The sequence below is a fragment of the Penicillium samsonianum genome (assembly GCF_028829775.1).
Source record: "Penicillium samsonianum strain IBT 33392 chromosome Unknown utg000001l_segment0_segment0, whole genome shotgun sequence".
In the NCBI taxonomy this organism is placed as follows: domain Eukaryota; kingdom Fungi; phylum Ascomycota; class Eurotiomycetes; order Eurotiales; family Aspergillaceae; genus Penicillium; species Penicillium samsonianum.
This window is the reverse complement of record NW_026643259.1, coordinates 273849-293051: the sequence shown is the minus strand read 5'-3', so window position 1 is coordinate 293051 and position 19203 is coordinate 273849. Positions and strand designations below refer to the sequence as shown.

General features: G+C 49.1%; 6 protein-coding genes across 6 annotated transcripts; 3 read left to right on the top strand and 3 right to left on the bottom strand.

Moving 5' to 3' along the window:
* Window positions 1–134: 134 nt before the first annotated feature.
* On the bottom strand, window positions 135–548 carry N7471_000111 (EthD domain-containing protein; the record flags this gene model as incomplete). Its single annotated transcript, XM_057272832.1, has 1 exon — window positions 135–548. The coding sequence occupies one exon, from the start codon at window positions 546–548 to the stop codon at window positions 135–137; it is 414 nt and encodes a 137-aa protein (XP_057141011.1).
* Window positions 549–2512: 1964 nt separating this feature from the next.
* Window positions 2513–4134, bottom strand: N7471_000110 (arrestin (or S-antigen), N-terminal domain protein; the record flags this gene model as incomplete). Its single annotated transcript, XM_057272831.1, has 2 exons — window positions 3857–4134; window positions 2513–3804 (listed from the first exon to the last, which is right to left on the bottom strand). Exons 1-2 carry the CDS (start codon window positions 4062–4064, stop codon window positions 2513–2515), a joined length of 1500 nt encoding a protein of 499 aa, XP_057141010.1. The 5' UTR covers window positions 4065–4134.
* Window positions 4135–5596: 1462 nt separating this feature from the next.
* On the bottom strand, window positions 5597–10282 carry N7471_000109 (DDB1/RSE1 family protein). The gene is made up of 4 exons (XM_057272830.1): window positions 9862–10282; window positions 7594–9667; window positions 6119–7403; window positions 5597–6062 (listed from the first exon to the last, which is right to left on the bottom strand). Exons 1-4 carry the CDS (start codon window positions 10103–10105, stop codon window positions 6036–6038), a joined length of 3630 nt encoding a protein of 1209 aa, XP_057141009.1. The 5' UTR covers window positions 10106–10282; the 3' UTR covers window positions 5597–6035.
* Window positions 10283–10429: 147 nt separating this feature from the next.
* Window positions 10430–12092, top strand: N7471_000108 (ubiquitin domain-containing protein DSK2; the record flags this gene model as incomplete). Its single annotated transcript, XM_057272829.1, has 2 exons — window positions 10430–11077; window positions 11154–12092. Exons 1-2 carry the CDS (start codon window positions 10610–10612, stop codon window positions 12090–12092), a joined length of 1407 nt encoding a protein of 468 aa, XP_057141008.1. The 5' UTR covers window positions 10430–10609.
* Window positions 12093–13659: 1567 nt separating this feature from the next.
* Window positions 13660–16010, top strand: N7471_000107 (transmembrane 9 family protein; the record flags this gene model as incomplete). The annotated part of the gene is made up of 5 exons (XM_057272828.1): window positions 13660–13744; window positions 13810–15161; window positions 15214–15666; window positions 15717–15937; window positions 15992–16010. The coding sequence occupies 5 exons, from the start codon at window positions 13660–13662 to the stop codon at window positions 16008–16010; spliced, it is 2130 nt and encodes a 709-aa protein (XP_057141007.1).
* Window positions 16011–17209: 1199 nt separating this feature from the next.
* On the top strand, window positions 17210–17644 carry N7471_000106 (uncharacterized protein; the record flags this gene model as incomplete). Its single annotated transcript, XM_057272827.1, has 1 exon — window positions 17210–17644. One exon carries the CDS (start codon window positions 17210–17212, stop codon window positions 17642–17644), a length of 435 nt encoding a protein of 144 aa, XP_057141006.1.
* Between the last annotated feature and the right edge of the window lie 1559 nt (window positions 17645–19203).

The window sequence follows — 19203 nt, the reverse complement described above, 5'->3', positions numbered from 1 at the left end:
GAGAGAATATTACCCAAGTCGAAAGATGCTACATCCAAATGTATATCTCACGATCACACCGGACTTTGAACAAGACGCATCACAACAAGTCCCATGAGGCTCCAACAACCCCGATAAGGTCTGATCAAAGTACCTCATTTCACAGTAATCCTCACCTCCCCCACTAAGGCAACTCCCAGCTTCAACCGATCCAGAAATTTATCCTCGTCAGCAGTTATCTGGGCAGCGGCATCCGGAGCATAGATCTTGGCCGCAAAGGCCTGGTAAGCAACCTGATCCGCGAAAGTAAGTTCGGCGTAGGCGTCAAAGTCGAAGTCTGGCTGTCGCCCGCGGAGTATAGTGGCGGGGGTGAAGGCGTTGCGTGCGGTGGAGCCATCCGCAGGAATTTCGACTGTATTGCGAGAGATATAGTTTCGATGATGAGAAAGGGGGAAGTCTGCACCTGCAAGCTTCTTGACGAGTTTGATGTGCGCTTCGTAGCACTTCTTGAATTCTTCCGGTGACAGGCGGGGATTGCGGTAAAGAAAGACTAACATCTTGACAGGCATGTTGAAATCCCAAACTGTAGCAGACAAACTTAATCGAGAGTCTGATTTGGATATGCCGGGTTATTTTGAATATTAAAAGATGGGAAGATTCAAACATACTAAAACATACTAAAATGAACCGGCTATTTCTCGGGGGGTTTTACTCTGTGTCGTTACTTTGTACCTTAGAAGCAGTGCAACACGAAATATGCGGGGGTATATGGCGTAGTATTTTCTGAAATCCATAGCCCTGTGTAATATCCCTCTTCGGTTCCATGCTAATCTGTTTTCAATAATTGATCAAGTGTTTCTTTTTTTTTTTTTTTGGATCCCTATGGTACTCAGGTAGAGCCCAGTTTACCATCCATTCGAAGCCAAGGATCTGCTCAGCAGAGGATGAGACTCGGGTCTAAATGAGAGCACCAGAGCGCATCCATTCTGCTTGCCAAGGTTGCTGAACGCTCTCCTCGAACCGGTCCTCCTACGACCGACATAGCATGATGTGATCGTAAGTTTCGGAATTGTCATGGGCGCGGGCCAGATCAGATAGCAAGAGGTTTTTGATGGCCTCCTTGAACCAGGCTTTGGTATCTGGATTTGGTGCCCTCTTTCGTTTGGCCATGCTCTTTTTCGTTTAAGTTGTTTGGAGTGGTATGGTAGTGGAAGTGAAAGTAACGTGAAAATTGCTTGGGAGTTGGGATGAGTGAGGAGTTGTAGAAGGGAACCTTGGAAGGTACCCATGTAGCCTGTCATGACTCCGTGAAGGGCAGATTCAGCATGGAGTTTATATAGAGAAGAAATGGGACTCGGCTTTTCGCCGGACATGAAAGAGAGTACAGTCATTTTCCATTTGATCGTGCTCCGAGCATTTGAAATGGGGCATCGACCACTTTTCAATTTGACCTCAATTCTAGGCGATATCCAGGTGGCCTGTAACTGCCTGTATAACTGCGGATGGGGTTGGGGATGCCCATCGGCACCAAGAACCATTGCCACAAAAATGACAGTTACCACATCCATTATAAATCTTCCGCATCGGCGACAGTGAGGCCGGAGAGTACATACGTCTCGATCCCCATAGAATGATCCTGGGTCGAATAAAGGTCTCCGCGGAATGGCGATAGGAGGAACTGATTGGCAGTAAACGAAGGTCCGCGCTAGCGTATGTGCAACTGGCTTAAAAGTGCGCCGCTCACATTGTTGAAAGAATGCTGTGGAGTATATGTTTTTCCTACCCTCTTCTCTCTTTCCCGTGGTCTGTCATACAAGCTCAGCCGAGGGGTCTTTCAAGTACCAATACAGAACGATGGTAAATATGTCTTCATCGATGTTGTCATCGAAGAACGTGCACTGGTACTCCCCATGTACGCATTGCCCTAGCTGAATCTTCTCTTGCGGTGCATTGTATCAATGTGTTCTCTACATCTTCTAGATCCCTTCAAAGTTGTGGAATTTCTCTTGTCTTGTTCCTTCCACATTTACATATCTCTAACATAACCTCAAATGTTTTCTCTTTTCACCATTTCAAAACACAACTTGTTGCATTCGTGCCTTCTCTGCTTCCATATTAGTATTCTTAGTCGCAATGAATTTTAGTTTAATTTTAGCTTGATATCATATCAATCTCACAAAGCCCTTCTAATTCCCCTCACACGCACCATCCATGGAGGTGTAGGTGGGACTTCCTGAGGCATATACGTTTAAAAGACAAAGATCAAGACTAGGGCTGTCAGACGTGTATGTATGAAATAAATGAATTAAAGCAAAAGAAAAGAAACAAGCTAACATACATATAAACGACATAAGAAAAAAAAGGATTTTATATGAACAGTAGGGTATAATCTAAACAAAAAGCAAAAAAAAGCAGTCGTAACCATATAAACGCTGTGTAAAAATCGGACTTTTTTCATGTTGACCAACATAATTAGGGGGTATTGGTTGGCGATTAAACAAATGCGGAGAGAACAATCCACATCTCGTATTATTTAGCGACTGGCTCTCGCCGTGCTCAATCTTTCCGAGTACTCCGGCGGGGCAAGGCCCACGTCAACCACCTCACTGTGAGTGTTGGAAAAGTCGGTGGGAGAAGTCACATTGCGTGGGTTGAAGAACTCCTCCAGCTCTTGCTGTGTGACAGTGACACCGAGTTCAGTCTTGATGGATTCAGCGCTCTTTGCTTGGCTTATGAACTGGACCGGGAGACGGAGGGAGATCGTCGGTGTCATGAGGTTGGCGGCGGGGGTGTGGTATGTCAAGGAGAGATCGAGGGAGTAGACGCGAGACATTAGACAGCAGTGGAAAGTCGGAACAAAGGCTTTTGACTTAGGCAGCGTGACGGGGACCACGACCGATGCGGTGTAGAAGGTGTCTCCGGTGAATGCGGAGGATGGGCTGGTTGATGAATCGGATGATGATGAGTCGGTGGAGTCGCGGCGTATCGTGTCGGCGGCTGTCGATTGCTTTGTCCACTGTGCGGATGCGACACACATGGTCAATAGAGGTACGCTTTCTGTGTAGAGGCCGCATCCGATATGGGCGAAGGGCATGCCGGTCGTGGAAGGGAAGTCATCCCATGGGGATGCGCTGAAGAATGTGCTGGCGCGGAGTTTGCTGGTCATTGTTCCAAGTGGGGGAGGCTGTTCGTCGCCGACGGGATCGAATCGCAGGTTTACCGTAGCCACAGTGCTCACGGTATCAGTTGGCTCGCCATCTGGAGGAAGCAATTGGATGGGTTTGGGCTGGGAGGATGAAGCAACGATCCGGCCCAATTTGCCTCGCAAGGTTCCGCGCTTGACACTCTTCTCTTTGCGTGTGCAGAGAGATGGGCTCCCGGAAATTTCAACGGGGGGTTCTTCTTCGACGGTTGGGATGATGCGGATTTTCTTGGCAATGGCGGAGATAGCAACGACTCCATGGCCGGTGAGTTGTTTCTGGAGAACAGACGCTCGAACTGTGTAGCCGATCTGGGACATGCTAGGTGCCATATCATCTAGTAGTGTCTTGCCATTGCTGGCAAGGATGGGATCACCCAATGTGGGCGGAAGCATAGTGTGGGATCGGTGAATGTGAGCATTCTTCTTGGCGTGGGTGCAGACCTGGGGCAGCAGGCGATCGGGGACGACGAATGTGAAGGGGTATTCATATGATCGGCCACTCTCTAGTACTCGAGGGGTTGGATATTCCAGTTCGTCAATAGGCTGGCGCAACTTGAGAAACATCTGTTGCGATCCCGTGCGGCCGGGGCATGATGCACGTTCTACCGTAGTTCGAGATACACCTTTACTCTCCGGATTAGCATTGTTTATAAGCCGGGTTTCTATGGGAAGTACCTTCAAACAGGATCTCAATCTCATCAAATCGAGTCTCATGCTCAACAGTGACGGTTATGGTGCCATCAATACTCTCTCCGGTGGTATAAGAATTGACATGTCCTGGCTTTTGTCCTGCAAGATATATCTCGATTTTAGGCTGTGATCGTCGTGTCCAAGCATCTAGCTTGTCTGAGCCACAGCTGATGATTGAAGTAGCCGTCGACATTGTTTCACAGGTAAAGCGAAGAGAATATAAGATCCCCACGGAGGAACACCCTAACAATATGGCAGCTGTGACGTCAAAATTAAGAGAAGATGAAATATCAAAAAGAAAAAAGGTTGAAATAGGGATCCGATCAGATTGTTTTTAAAGAAAAATAAAAGAAAAAAAAAATAGTACACGGTGGAGCCGTCGACAACCGCAATGGAGTCAAGGAAAACAGGTGTGGAGGAGTCCCTGACAGCAATGTGAACAAGGTTTCAGATGGGCTCATCGGATATCCCCCAAGATTGTTATAAATCAGCTTGAAGTGACTCATCTTGTCAAGTAGAAGGCGCGTCTATATTATACTTCCTCCATGATCATAATCCACATATAGCGCCCCCAAATCTAAAAACTGAGCGATCGTATACAATTCAGTATAGGGAAACCCAGAGCGAGAGTCATCGGCGTTCAGAAGATAATTGGTTGGATGCGAGGATCCGTTCTTGCTCATGCACGCCCTTGGATTGACATTCCGCTTGACCAAAGTGCATAAAACAGAGAGACTAGCCCAGTTCAAGGTGACACATGATATTCCGTTGGCATATTTTGCTAAAGGGCTTTGAAGGTCCTCTCTCTACAGAGTAGAGAAATGCTTTTCCTCTTTTCCTCTTTGCCATATATTCCAGCTCTTTCAGATCTTTCAGACCCTTCAAACTAAAACAGAGTCAACTTCCAAGTACATCAGAGGTACTCCGTACAAACGCCGTGGGTCAAGGGGGAAAAAGTGGAGCGCGCCTTACTACGACATGCACGCCCTTTGGACTCCACAGGCCCGTCCACATTCCCCCAAGGGCGCCCGAGCTTCTTGCTTTTTGCTCGTAAAGTAACCAATCATCATGCTATGTCGTGGAACTCTGTTCATCTGAATGACCGGGGTCGATTTCAAAGCAATATCCCGTTGACTTTCATTCTGCGTTTGTAACACTCTTTGGTCATATTTGAGGACCTTCAGGTTTTTCAATAACACATGATGTATGGATAGTATGAGGTTTTCCCGCGGAGAAGAAATGGAACCCGGGCCTAGCTTCGGCCCCAGAGATTTCCGGCCATAACCGAGATTTTTTGCGATGCCGAGCTTGTATTTTTTTCTTCTTTCCCGGAGTGTCGGAGTAAACGGCCAAAAAAAAGGAATCTTGGATGGCGCAATTGCATCTCGGTGTACAAAGGAGAAATCGGGAGGCCGATGTTTGATCATCAGGTGATCTCATACCCCTCGTTATACACAGAAAAGTTGTGCTTTTCACCGTATTTTACAAATTGCACCTAATGGGATATTTCAAAAGACATTCAAAAATTCCCTAGAGATATCTTAGATATAACATCCGTAATATGTATCATACTGAGCCAAATGGATCGTATTAATGAACTATGTACATACGAACGTCAATAACAGAGGCGGCACATGTCACATATTATATAACTATACATGGAAAAGTCCGCTTGCACATTTTACAGGAAAGACATCTAAGACTAAGAATAATGGAAACAGTTCGTTTGAAAGGTTTGTAATAAATTTCATTCGGTCTCTAGAATATAAGAAAGATTACAAGGTTGTCCCGACCGATAAATTACGACGCAGACCCGTGGTGCATTGCGGATCAAATCGTACTCAAAAAGCGTCGACGCGTTTTCACGCTTCTTCTTGTCTCGTACAAGCCAGCACTAAAAGTGACCGGCTGCATCCAGCTCAAGATTAGCCGAGGGGAAACGGCAGACCGAGCGAGGCAAGAGACATCATAAAAGAGTCTACGCGGCTAAAGATAGCCAAAGGAAAGGGGAGGTCTATGTAGTCCAATGTCGAGGCAAGGAGCTTCAGTCAAAAATTAGTGGTTCAAAGCCGCACAATCATCATGCATTAACAAAGAGGTAGGTATCTGAAGCCCGTATAGAGGACAGCAAGAAACGCCAGTAGACGCCGCAACCAACCCGAAATCAATACGCCACCCTTGTTCGCATATCCTAGGAGATGTTAGTTGAAATGTCAAATACACACTGGGGAACATCTGCAAACTTACCGAAATCTTGCGCTCGATCTCGCGAACAGATCGATCAAGTTCACCCGCAATCATCAACTTGGTATCATTAGGCAGCAGGAGATACATTTCGCAAAGATCTCCATCAATGACGCCCTTCACAGGGGCATAATAGCCGCGGTACATCAAATGGTCTCGTCCAGCCAGAGGGGGTTGCTGGGAGGCCAGCTGTGTCTCCAGTAGCTGGAAAAAGTCGACATCCTCACGGCTGGCAAAAGGAACAAACATTCCAATTGTCCCTTGGAGGCCAGTCCAAACAACAATATCACGGCCTCCAGCGACTAATTGAGTCTTGTGCAAACTAGTAGGAATATCCTGGGTGAAGAAGTGAACCATCAACTCGAGACGGTGGGGAGTTCCATGGAGATAACCCTTTTCATGGATGAGGTGCGCCCCAGATCCATCCTCGTCGGCCTGTTCGGAGATCTTGCTAGGGCAACGGACAAGCCAGAGGTTTCCGAACTTGTCACCACCAGCAGTCGTTTCGTAATCAACCATAGTTGTACTCGATGTCCAGCGTGCAATAGAATCATCCGCGAAGGGAATCAAGACATTGTCCTGGTACTTGTAAACAACGTAGGTGACACTCTCGCGGACGTCGCTGACAATGATTCGGCTGCCTTGTGTCTGCAGGCCCACGATGGTCTTGGGGACCACGGGTGCCTGGCATTTCCGGAGGAGTTGCTTCATGCCAAGGTCGTACACACGAAGAATGGGGCCGATGCCTGCCAGGAGACGGCCTTGGAAGCCAAGAAGAGCGAGAGGAGGCTCATCGACTTGGGTCTTGTGAATGAACTCCAACTCCCGGCCATCCTCCTGGAATCGATAGATATGGATGAAACCACAAGAGGACGAGGGAGGGCTGACTGTCATATCCTTGGCGGTTCCCACAACCAAGAAAGTTTCATCATCTTGGCTAGAAAACGATACCGCGGCAAGGCTGACTGCTGCCTCATTGTCCTCAAGATCAAGAGTGGAGATCACAGATTTGGTGGTAATCGGGTCCACAATCTGGACACATGAAGCCCAGTGGCCAGTGCCTCGGGGATATCCGAAGTCTGCGGGTGGGAGGTCTGCAACCTCGCCATTCTGAGCTTGAGAATCATCAATCAGTCTCTGGCGGGTGGCGGGAGAGAGGACATTGTTGTCAGATTCAATGACGTAGAAGAGGGGTTGGTCGGGATGCTTCACAAAGCGTCGAGGAGTGTAAGAGAGAGGGATGGACTCTTGGAGCATGTTGTTGTCCAATTTTTCAACAGTGAAGATCCTATTTTCAGTTAGTACCGGTCCAGAATGATTTGCAGTCTCAACGTGGTATAAGTGAGGGTTGATCTCAGAAGGAACAATTGGAATTTTTCTTTTAAAGTTTCATCCACATAAAAGTTCGGATTGATTTTCTCATCATAGAATCAAGGGGATTGGGGAGGATTAAGGGGGATTTAGAGAGGGGAACATACCGTAGACTGCGGCCTTGAATGCCGATCATGCCCTCCACACACTGCTCACTGGAGAAATTCCATCCCCACTCTAGTCCGACGTAGTCCAAGGGTGTGAGCATAAAGCTCTTGGTTTGGACGTCAGAGTATCCAAGCCAGGGACGGGTGCTGAGCGCCAGAACAGCTGTTTGACCCTTAACTGACACTTGGGATAGTTTAACCGGCTTGGCACCGATGAAGCGAGTTCTGGTGTCTGAAAGCTCACCAGTCACCTCGTCCAAAACTGTACGAAGGTAGACACCAGAGTAAAGACCGATGTGAAGATAAAGAGTCATGCCTCCCGAGCTCGAGTCGGCCATGGCCATAATTTGCAGGGCAGATGGAGCAGATGTCAATGCTTGAACTGATTTGTTCTCAAGTGTTGAGTCTGGATCCAGGCTGAGAATGCGGACGGTAGAGTCATCACATCCAACAGCCAGGAACGAGCTTCGCATGCGGCCCTCGGGGACCTCTCCCATACTCAGGGAGGTGACGGTACCAGACATCTGTCGTCGCTCATCATACTCTGCCAATGTCCCGTCTGCGTCCATCTCAAAGTAGACAATTTCACCAGAACTGAGTGCCACTGCAACTTGACGCTCATTCGTGGCTGCTGCAACGATGGACCGATGCTGTGGGGCGGGCCATTCATTGACTCGCTGATCTGCGAGGATGTGACGAATGCCCCGAGGGTGAACTTGGACTAAAGAATCCTCACCAAGTTGTTGTACTGCCAGAGTTGGAGCCGAAGAAAGGAATCCTGTATCTGAAACTTCTTCGACAATTTCGCCGATGCTCAGGACGAGGGTGCCGTTCGCAAAAGAGAGAATGATGTATGTGTGGAACTCATCGGCTCGCGTCAACTTGGTTGTCCATACAGCCGAAGGCACCTGTTGAAGGTCCGACTCCACGATCTCAGAGACCTCGAGTCCGTGCTTCAGAGTCCGGAATGTGCTTCGGGCCCCAGAGCCACAGATTGTGTAGATTTGAGGTGCGTCATCCTCACTCAAATTGAGGATCTTACTGTCAATCAGAGGGCTCAGAGAGTTCATGCTTTCCATGAGGTTGACATTTTCAGCGCCTCGGGGATGGAAGTAGATCGGCGTGGAGGGCACAGAGTGATCAGCCGAGAATGAGTCGCTGGAAAAGAAGAGCTCGTCGGGATCATCACCAAGCTTTTCGAATTGGTAAAAATTGTGATTTCCAGATTCACTGGCGGCATAGAGGAAACCGCTTTTCAAAATGAGCAGATTCGTCGATACAGGAATTGTATCAAAGTATTTGATCGTCAGTCTCTTCACTTCTCCGGTGGGTTTGCCCTGCTTGTCTTCGACCATTTCCAGGTTCAACTTGAACAGATCACCATCCTCGGTTTGGAGAAGGAAGAAGAAAGCACCTCTCATCTTGTGCATGACTCCCGAGATAATCGAGCGCTTGCGCTCGGGGTTTTCGGTGGCTCCGCTGCGTCGCGGGATAGGCACGCGGAACGCACCTTGGTTGGAGTGGCGGTAGGTAATGTTATCCTCCGCACACACCAAGACACCACTGGGACCATCATCTCCTCCAGGTACCTGGAAGAGCATGGATGCTGTGCGATCGACAGGGTCAGACCACTTGCGGACAACGTGATTCAGACCGAGGTCAAGTTCGTAGTACACCAAAACCTTCTCGATTTCTTCGTACGCTTGACCGGTAGGATCCTGGTCAGATTCCGAGTAGTCCACCTCGAGAGCAGCGAAGACGGGGTTGTCATAACCAACGTCCAAGCAGATCATGGCAAACACCAAGGTCTGGGGCTTGTGGGCTTCCAGCGGTGAGGAGATGGTAAGTTCTGCCTGCGAGTTGCGGTTGAGAACATAGACCAGCTTGTTCTTTTCCACAGAAGCAATCAGACAGGCACGTCCCTTTGGATCTACCGCCAGGTATTGACCCGGCACGACGCGACGAACTCCAGACTTTCCAAATGTCTCCATGTGGATGCGATTGAAGCGGTTCTGGGAGGGAACATACTCAATGATCGTGATGCGACCCGAGTCCGAGCCGATGACGATGTAATCTATGATAATCACTCAGCACAGTTCGTTGATGACAAAGCCTTGCGAGTATCAACGTCGCTGTCCAGGGCAGCTCTCAACCCTCCTTCAAGGGGTCAGTTCGTAAGAGGACCGTGCTGCCCAGGAAGCTTGGAGAATCACTAAGTTGTACTCGTAAAGGGGCAGACGGGGGGTGTAAAAAAATAAAGCGACATACCTTTGTTGCTTCCGGCTACGCGAAAAGCTGCGAGGGAGCGAATGATGCCAAAAACATCTTGAGAGAAGAGTGGTGTGATCTTGCCCTGTGCCGGGTCAGGCCGATGGATGGTCAATTTCGAGCCTGACGAGGTGACGATCTGCTGGTCCCTGGTGCCTGCAAATTGACCTAAGATGGCCTGTGTAATGGCAGTTGGGGGCTGGATCGTCAGGGAGTACATAAACATGTGCGATGTGGTAGCCATGATGGGCGACTAGGTATCGGTTTCCCGGTATCACACAAAAGAGGTAGAAGCTTTGTACATGCAATTGCAAGTCAGGGGGTATGAATATTACATCAGTCCCATCCCTGCTGGGTGGAGTTAAGAAAGAGAAACTCCTCAAGACCACTTGCCACGGATAGAAAGAGGTGTAGCCGTGTGATCAGACTCGAAGAGGTGAGGAAGAGAAAATATTCCTTGCCGTGTGGGAGCTTCCTCTACGCTAGCGCGAAAGGCACGTGACTTATGTTTCGACCGCCTTCCACGCCGCGCCGGTTGATGCAAGGCAGATCGCCTCCGCATAACGGCCTCACTGACTCCCCTCTCTCTCATTCCATCTCACTTTTGCGGTTTTCATCCATATCACAAGAGTTCATTCAATCAGACGTTTGATCAGCCCGTCAATAGTCTTGGGGATATACCCTTCATCATTGGTCCACCTCCCAATCATCACCCACTTGCTCTACAATCATCATACATCCGTTAGCCATGGCGGACGACACGGCTACCACAGAGCAGGCTCCCATTACCTTCACTGTCAAGTCATCCACCGATGCCAAATATACCCTGACCCTCCCCCTCACCACTCTGGTGTCAGATCTCAAGCAGAAGCTCTCAACCCCCGAAAATGCCGATACCCCCGCAGAACGTCAGCGATTGATCTACTCGGGTAGAGTTTTGAAGGACACTGAGACACTAGAGACCTACAAGATTAAGGATGGCCATACTATTCATCTCGTAAAGAGTGCTGCGAGCAACCAGCAGCGACAGAACACAGCTGCTCAGCCCAGCTCAGCCACTGCGGCTGCTGGAGCTACCCCAAACCCGGCGGCTGCCGGTGTCCCAACCAATCTCGCCGCTGGTACTGGCAACAACCCACTTGCTGGCTTGACTGGTGCACGATATGCTGGATTCGCACAACTTCCCGGGGCCGGTCTTTTCGGCCCTGATGGTGGGGTAAGTGAGCTATTATGGGGATGGGAGTAATTTAGCAATGCCTGCAACAGATAGCTAACATTCTTTGGCCACCTAGATGGGACCTCCTCCAGATACTGAGTCAATGCTCAACATGCTCGAGAATCCTCAATTCCAATCGAGCATCAACGAAGCCCTGCAAAACCCCGCTATGATCGACATGATGATCCAGCAGAATCCCATGCTTCGCGACATGGGACCCGGAGTCCGGCAGATGATGGAAAGCCCAGAGTTTCGCCGCATGTTGACCGATCCGAGCTCGATTCGACAGATGATGCAAATGCAACGAGCTATGGGAATGGGTGGCGGCGGACTTGGTGGCGGCGATAATGCATTCCCCGCCCCGGGGGTGACGAACACGACCGCTGAGGGAACCCCGGGTTCAGAGCAACAGATAAATCCATTCGGACAGATGCCTCAGAATCCACTTGGAAACGCAAACCCTTTCGGTGCCCTCTTCGGAGCTAACCCGTTCGCAAACCCGGCCCAGCCTTCTGCCACCCCAGGCGCCACTCAGCCCGGCGGTGCACAAGGTGCCGACTCTACGGACCGATCAGCACCTGCCGAGGGACAGACCCCTCAAGCTGCTCAGAACCCCTTCGCATCTCTTCTAAACCCGGCCATGTTCGGCAACGCTGGACAAGCTGGCCAGGGCGGTGCGAACCCGTTCAATCCTCAGCAAAATCCGTTCCTGCGTGACCCGGCGCTACTTTCCCAGATGATGCAGGGGATGGGTGGACAGGGCGCAGAAGGTGGAGCCGCTGGTGCGAACCCTCTTGCTGCTCTACTTGGGGGTGGTGGTCTTGGTGGTTTCGGGGGTGGTTTCGGGGCGCCCCCACAGCCTGCAGACACCCGCCCCCCGGAGGATCGGTACGCCGATCAGTTGCGGCAGTTGAACGATATGGGATTCTTTGAGTTCGAGCGGAATATCGAAGCCCTGCGTCGCGCAGGCGGCAGTGTTCAGGGAGCGGTGGAGTACCTCCTCAGCCACCCATGATAGTTTCTGGGCTGCTTTTCTTCTTTCTAGCACAGCCTTGCGATTACTTTTCTGATGTATTCAACTTCTATTGATTTTGCGAGGTGGTGACAGGCTTCCTCGGTACTTATGACTTTCTCATTCCCCTTTTAGCATGCTTATCTTCAGTGTGATCCTTAGCTAGTTTTCTGGATATCTCGTCACCATTCCAGAGCTCAGAATAGCATGGGATCATTTCTAATTGATGTTTCTTACCGTCCAAGTCTACAAAACTTGAATCTAGCCTTAGACACATATCCCACATAGAGTTAGTGTTGTTGCAGGAGTTATATCAAACCGGGGCACAAGGAAAGGAGCATATATATTCATGTTGCAGGAACCAATCTTGTACCGGAATTCTCGTCCCTGATTGGGCTAACAGTTGATCTACTTTGGCTTCCAGTGCCTCTATCCTTTAATGTAGTTAGTATAACAAGACGAACTAGAAGGATAAATTTTACCTGTCTTTACTGTCCCATTGACCTGTAGGCTTTACAATTTGGCCCTCCCGGAAGTGACAGGATTTCCCCAAGCGGGCGCATCTAGCAGCCAGTCAGACAGTGAGGATCGACGATCTCTCTGATTAACCCACCGGTCGCAACTCCCTGTAGCCTCAGAACGAATACATCGAATCTTGGCCCTTGCGCAGTTTTGACAGGTTTTGCCAGATCCATTGGTATATCGCCCCTTTTGACGGTCAGCCATGACCGGGTGGCCTGTTCGCAGTGGAAATCCAAGGATTCGGAAATGGTCAATTGATGAGAAATTAAAATTAGAGCTGAGCACACTGAGGGGCAGCTTATTTGACGCGCGTTACATGATTGGGTTCGCATGTCTTGGCGCGTGCTAGTTGGATCTTCGGGCGTTGCTAGGGTATTAGGACGTGGTATATGTATACTCCGTATATATCGTGCAGTTAATCTAGAATTGTTCTAGTTTTTGTACCTGTCATTTGGCTAGTTGAGGATATACGTATCTTAAAAGTCTTACAAGTATTGATTCCGAGATATACAAATTTAACCACCCTCTTAGTGCCTTTGTCCATATATAAACCTCCCTGGCCCCCTGGGGTCTGAGCGGGCGCCCGTGGTTGATTAGGTAATCCGGGGACACGCTGGAGGAGGCCAGGGAAGCGCGAAGCTGGCTCTAACAAGCTCCTCACAGTTTCGAACTCCTTTCTCGACAAACTCATATCACTGCTGTGGCATTAAGTGCCAGTTTCATTCATTACTTACCTGTTCTGCGGCAGGTTGCTGGCGAGCTGAAGCAATCTGGTGGTCCTTAGCAATCTACTATCTAACACTCGCTTCCGACATCAAGTCCACCGTCGAACTGTCCATCGATCATCTCGGCAAAGAATCGCCTGAACGAGAAACTGCCTACAACATAGTCACTCTTGGCTTACTCGCTTCGATCTAACCTTTGTGGATCGACACACCGTAACCCACCGACGTCCAACCCTCTTCCATACTTTGTGTACATGCTGGGTCGATAGCTGCCCGTTTACTCCGGGTCGAGGACAAAACATATCTCTTTACATCTATTGAACATGGCCTTTGGTCAATTTTGTTTCCATCAGTGGGCACTGTGGGTGCTGCTGCTCGTGTCCTATGCCGGCGCATTCTACATCCCTGGTAAGCACCAAGGCGTATTTTGGTTGGACTAAGCATATGATACTTACACCTTGTCCTCTCACCAGGATACTCCGTTACCCGATATAATGATGGCGATCCTATCCCTCTTCTGGTAAACAAGATCTTCTCCGATCACACCCAGCTGCAGTATGCGTATTTCGACCTGCCTTTCGTCTGCCCGCCGAGCGGCAAAAAACATGGCGGCTCACCGTTTGGATCAGGCCAAAGCATCTCGCTCAATATTGGAGAGGTACTACGTGGCGACCGAATCATGACTTCCGACTTCGAAGTCGCGATGGGGAAGGATGTTGAGTGTCAGTCGCTCTGCACCCGTGATGTTAGTCGGTCAAATGTGAAATGGGCTCGTCAGCTCGTCAAGGAGGGATATGTGATCGAATGGATTGCCGATAATCTGCCAGGAGCCACGAGCTTTGTTACCGTGGATCGAAGCCGCAAATATTACGCTTCCGGATTCAAGCTTGGCTATCGAGACATCTCTCCAATCACTGGACAGCATCGGTACTTCATCAACAATCACTTCACGATCGTCATCCGCTGGCGGAGTGTACCGGAAGGAGGGAAGGTGGTCGTCGGTTTTGAGGTGTACCCAAAAAGTATTACCGCCGAGGACCGCCAGGAAAATGGATGCCCCAAAGCTGTCCACAATAAGAACGAAGGACTAGGGTTGTATATCGCGCCCAACCTTTCGCGAATGCAAGAAAAGTATTCCGGACTGTCATATATCCCAGATGATGACGACGATGATGACGGAGCCACACTGAAGGTCCCATACACCTACTCTGTCTACTTCCGAGAGGACACCAATGTTGAGTGGGCCAACCGTTGGGATTTATACTTTACCAACCAAGGCGAAAGTTCGATAACCCACTGGCTGGCAATCATCAACTCTTTGACAATTTGCACCGTGCTGGGAGTGACCGTGTTTGTCATTTGGAGCCGCACGGTGCAAGGCGACCTTAAGGGTCGCGGCGATGGCGCTATGGACGATCGGAAGATGAAGAACCAATCTCGACGCCGGAGTGGCAAGTCTGGTGAGAAGAAATCCGAGGGGCTTCTGGGCGATAGCGCGGATGTGGAGCGCGATGCGGATTACTCCTCGGACGAAGAGGCTCTCGAAGATACAAGTGGCTGGAAGCTTCTCCATGGTGACGTGTTCCGTATCCCCGCTTATAGTGGTCTTCTTGCTCCCTTGGTTGGATCGGGAATGCAGTTGTTATTCATGGCTTCGGGCTTGCTCCTTCTTAGCTGCCTGGGAGTCTTGAACCCAAGCTTCCGTGGTGGCTTTGTTAGCGTCGGCATGGGCCTGTTCGTCTTTGCCGGCCTTTTCTCCGGTTACTTCTCAGGAAGACTTTACAAGACCTTTGGCGGAACCGCTTGGCGCAAGAACACGCTAATCGTACGTATCCTGCTCCAGTTATTCTTGCGCTATTGCTAATTTAAGAGTTTAGACCGCTTTGCTCTTCCCTGGTCTGGCATTCTGCCTCGTGTTGATTCTGAACTTGTTTGTCTGGGCTCAAGCATCCAGTACGGCTATTCCTTTCAGCACTCTGGTCGGCCTCCTTGCACTTTGGCTCCTCATCCAAGTTCCGCTGGTATACATTGGCAGTTGGGCCGGCTATGTGCGTGCGGTGCCATGGGAGCACCCTCTCAAGACGAATGCCATTGCCCGCCAAGTTCCACCCCAGCCCTGGTATCTCCGCAGCCCTCTCGGTCCTGTGGTAACTGGCCTCATTCCATTCGCGGTTCTTTTTATTGAATTGTTATTCCTTTTCAAGAACTTGTGGCAGGACAAGTCTGGCTATTACTATGTCTTCGGCTTCCTGGGTGTTGTCTCAACCGTGCTGATTGTCACGGTCGTTGAGGTGACCGTGATCGCAACATACAGCCAGCTTTGCTCCGAGGTAAGACTGCTCTTAGCTTGAATTATGGATCGCCATACTGACTTCCTTAGAATTATCATTGGTGGTGGCAGAGCTTCCTCACCGGCGGCAGCAGCGCTTTTTGGATTTTTGCCTACTGCATCTGGTATTACCTGTTCAAGCTCCACATTACCGGGTTCGTGTCAAGCCTGCTGTTCTTCAGCTACAGCTTCCTTGCTTGCACTGTGTATGGCCTGTTAACTGGAACCGTTGGTTTCTTGGCTGCTTATGCGTTCGTCCGGCGTGTTTATAGGTAAGACCGCTAATGAATCTGGTAGGCAATAAGCTAATCGTGAAAATTGTATAGTGCCATCAAGGTCGACTAAACGTTGACACAACTACGCCATCCTCTTCCCTGACTTCTTCAATCCAGAGACTCCTTGTCTCCTCAACATCTACCTCTTCATGACCTGATCTGTCCGATAAGCATAGGTGAAGTCCTCTACCACCACGGCGTATAGTGTTCTATTTTCTGCATTTTCTGGCCCGTCCGAAATTTTGAGCCTTTGCTTCCCACATCTGTGTTGAACACAAGCCACTCCTTCTCTTTCCTTGTTTCTTGTCCTTCCCCAGTAACCCAGTATTTCTATCCGACGCCTTGGTGAGGGCCTGTCATCTTGTGCCAGATTTTCATATTTCGCATACGTTCGCTCAAGGCCGATGAGGCTTCATCACAAATACACGCCCAAGTTTGAGTACTCATCAGTTCTAATGTATTGCCATGTCACCCAAGTCCGAGGGCAAAGTTCCACCTAGGATATCGACGTTGCAACTCGTCTCAGTGGCATCTGTATCTGCATTCATGAACATACACCCAGGAAGTAAATTGTATACTAGAATGAATACCTAAGTATGCCAAAGCATGATCCTGTCGGCTATTCGAGATCAGTATATGCAGACGAGGGAGTAATAAGCCATGTTACTAAATAAATGGCTGACTGCCTGCTTTAGTATCACAACCTTGAGATAATTGAGGATTTTTCATGTGAAGGAAGTCAAATAATGCACTAAGACAAACCCCCGTCATGTCACGTCCCCAATTCCAGTCGCCGTTTGAAATCTCTTCCTCGCTCTCCTCTGATCTCATGCCTCTATGAATACTCTCCTCGCTACCTGGTATTTCTTTCCTTCTTTCTCCTTCTTCAACATCCAGATCATCTCCTACCTTCCGGACTTGCCTTTAGGCCCCTTGGGTATAAGTCAAATTGCTGGGTTGAAAGCAAGTCAACTCGAGGGTATTTTGCCTTCCATTCTTGTTGCCCCCCATTTGGTCAAACAAGGTCTCATTGTTTCCTTCGATCTTCACCCATTCCTTCATAACCAAAGGCAGCAGTGCTATTCAGGAATTCACATCACGATTCTTGATGCCTGGCTATTCAATAAGCAGACCAGCATCATTGCCTGAACTCCTATCTTAAGGAGCAGAATCGATGTTTCCTTCGAGCTCTTGTTCACTTTCTTACTCGTTCATTGATCTAGCAGATTTCATTTTCATCTTTCATCTTCCATCCGACCTCACCTCACAATGTCATCAGACGACCATCCTAACAGAGATGTGACCGAGAACGCCCCTACGAACCCCCAACTTCCTGATCACATTGATCTACAGCTTTGGCATAGCCACACCAAGAAGCATGTCTTGGATCTGGATAAGCCCATGAAAGATGGCGAAATCGACCCGGAATGGAGACCACCTCCATCAGAGAATCGTGTACCTTATCTCAAGTCATATCGCCCCTTCGAGCCTTGGGTCGCCCAAGAGAACCGCCGACGAGCTGAGAATCTGCCTGAATATGAGGCAGCAGCTCGAGAATGGGAAGACCAAGGTGGGAATTCCCAGGGCTACAATCGTCCTACCAGGAAGAGTATGAGCCTCAAGAGGATTGGGGCACAAGCTGTTAGTGAGTTTGCCTTTCAATCAACAAGCCTTTGCAAAAGGCTTGATAAGTTTCGAGGTTGAGGGTCGCTCTGAGAAATGGATATTTGGGGTGACATACTTTTTTCAAGATTAGATATTCTTGGGTAATTAACGAGAGTAGAAGGAAGAAAAGAATAGCTGCAGATTCTATTCATGAACAAACTAGGTCTTTATAGGGCCCAAACAAGGTCTGATCTTAGCTAGAACCCTCAGGCAAACAGGCAATTGGAATCGCCGACATGAAGATTGCAGTCAAAAGGAACCTTGAGATTTAAGGATGGAAATCAGCTCGTGCCATGCTTTTTAAACCATGGATAGTCGCCCCATCCTGTTTGGACACGCCGTCCATAATGACCTGAATGTCCTGGGGTTGTACACTCAACAATCATCGATATGGCAATTGTCACCACCGACGCAGTGTTCAGACCTCTTGAAAGGCCCCATCACCGAACATGGAGTCCCAAAGACTTTGACGAATGATCTACTCGGCCACAGAATTCAAGCAGGAAATCATTCATACATTACAGCCCTCGTGGTCAAACCTATTTTTAAAATAAAAAGGCAACCTATCACATGCGTCGGGGAAAAGATACTGATCAAGGTATGTACATCGCATTACGCTAGATAATAGGACTATGCACATCATAAGTCTACATTGGGTGAAACCATCCCGTGTTGACTTGGAAATGTGTACGTCGATGTAGACGTGGCCATGTGGAGTAAATCGGACATATAGCAATCACCGTGCATACAACATAAACGCAAGTGCCCATGCTAAGAAACAGCGGTGACTGTGTTTCGCCTCCAAGGTACATAAACATTGTAAATCCGGGGGTGATCTTAGACCGCTCGTCATGGCGTGCTCGGAAAGGGGGATTGCTCATTGTGGAGTTAAGATAAATTACATCCCCTCTCCTTGTTTCCTTCCTGTTTCATCATGAACTGTTAAAAGACACTATAGAAGAAAAAGAGAAGAACCAAGAGGAAAAAGAGTCCCACCGGCGGGCTACTCCGTCGCTATCTTGGCTTCTCACGACGTCTCTTCTTCCTACCCGGTAGTGTCAAACCATGCGGTCTGATTGGGCGTTAAGATAAGCAAGTGGAACCTCTGCCCCTAAGCCTCCCCTCTAACCTTGTTGGGTTATCCCAGGAGAGAAAGGACTCGATTGATTGGTTGAGAAGGTAAGGACACGATCCTGTGGAGCCCAAGGTTTGACTAGTGGTCGGCTTTAGGATTCACTAAGCTGAAACAAGTTAGCGTTTACAGGGTCCTGTCACACCGGAAACGCTGCCATGGACGTGGGCTTTCTATGCCGTTATCCACTCCGGGGTCGAGTGCGCGTGTGAACTGCACTGAAGCTAGACTTGCTACTAAATCCCCCGACTTTGGCGTGATATCATTTTATTGCGATTATTGCTTCTGAGGGGGTGAGATGGGTGGTGGTTTTACATGCACAGTTGGTATTGTGGTGGTATTGTGACTTTACCAATGTGACAAATGCAACACCCTGGACAACACGCGACCCCCATAGTGCCGGTAAAGTGGCGACTCACTCGGCACTTACCCCGATGGGATTTAATTACCTACAATTGACAAAAAT

Coding starts and splice junctions, on each gene's coding strand:
- N7471_000109 (XM_057272830.1), bottom strand. CDS start 10,105: ATGGCTACCACATCGCACATGTTTATGTACTCCCTGACGATCCAGCCC. Junction 9,668..9,861: donor CGTAGCCGGAAGCAACAAAG/GTATGTCGCTTT, acceptor TGATTATCATAG/ATTACATCGTCATCGGCTCG. Junction 6,063..6,118: donor AGATCGAGCGCAAGATTTCG/GTAAGTTTGCAG, acceptor AACATCTCCTAG/GATATGCGAACAAGGGTGGC.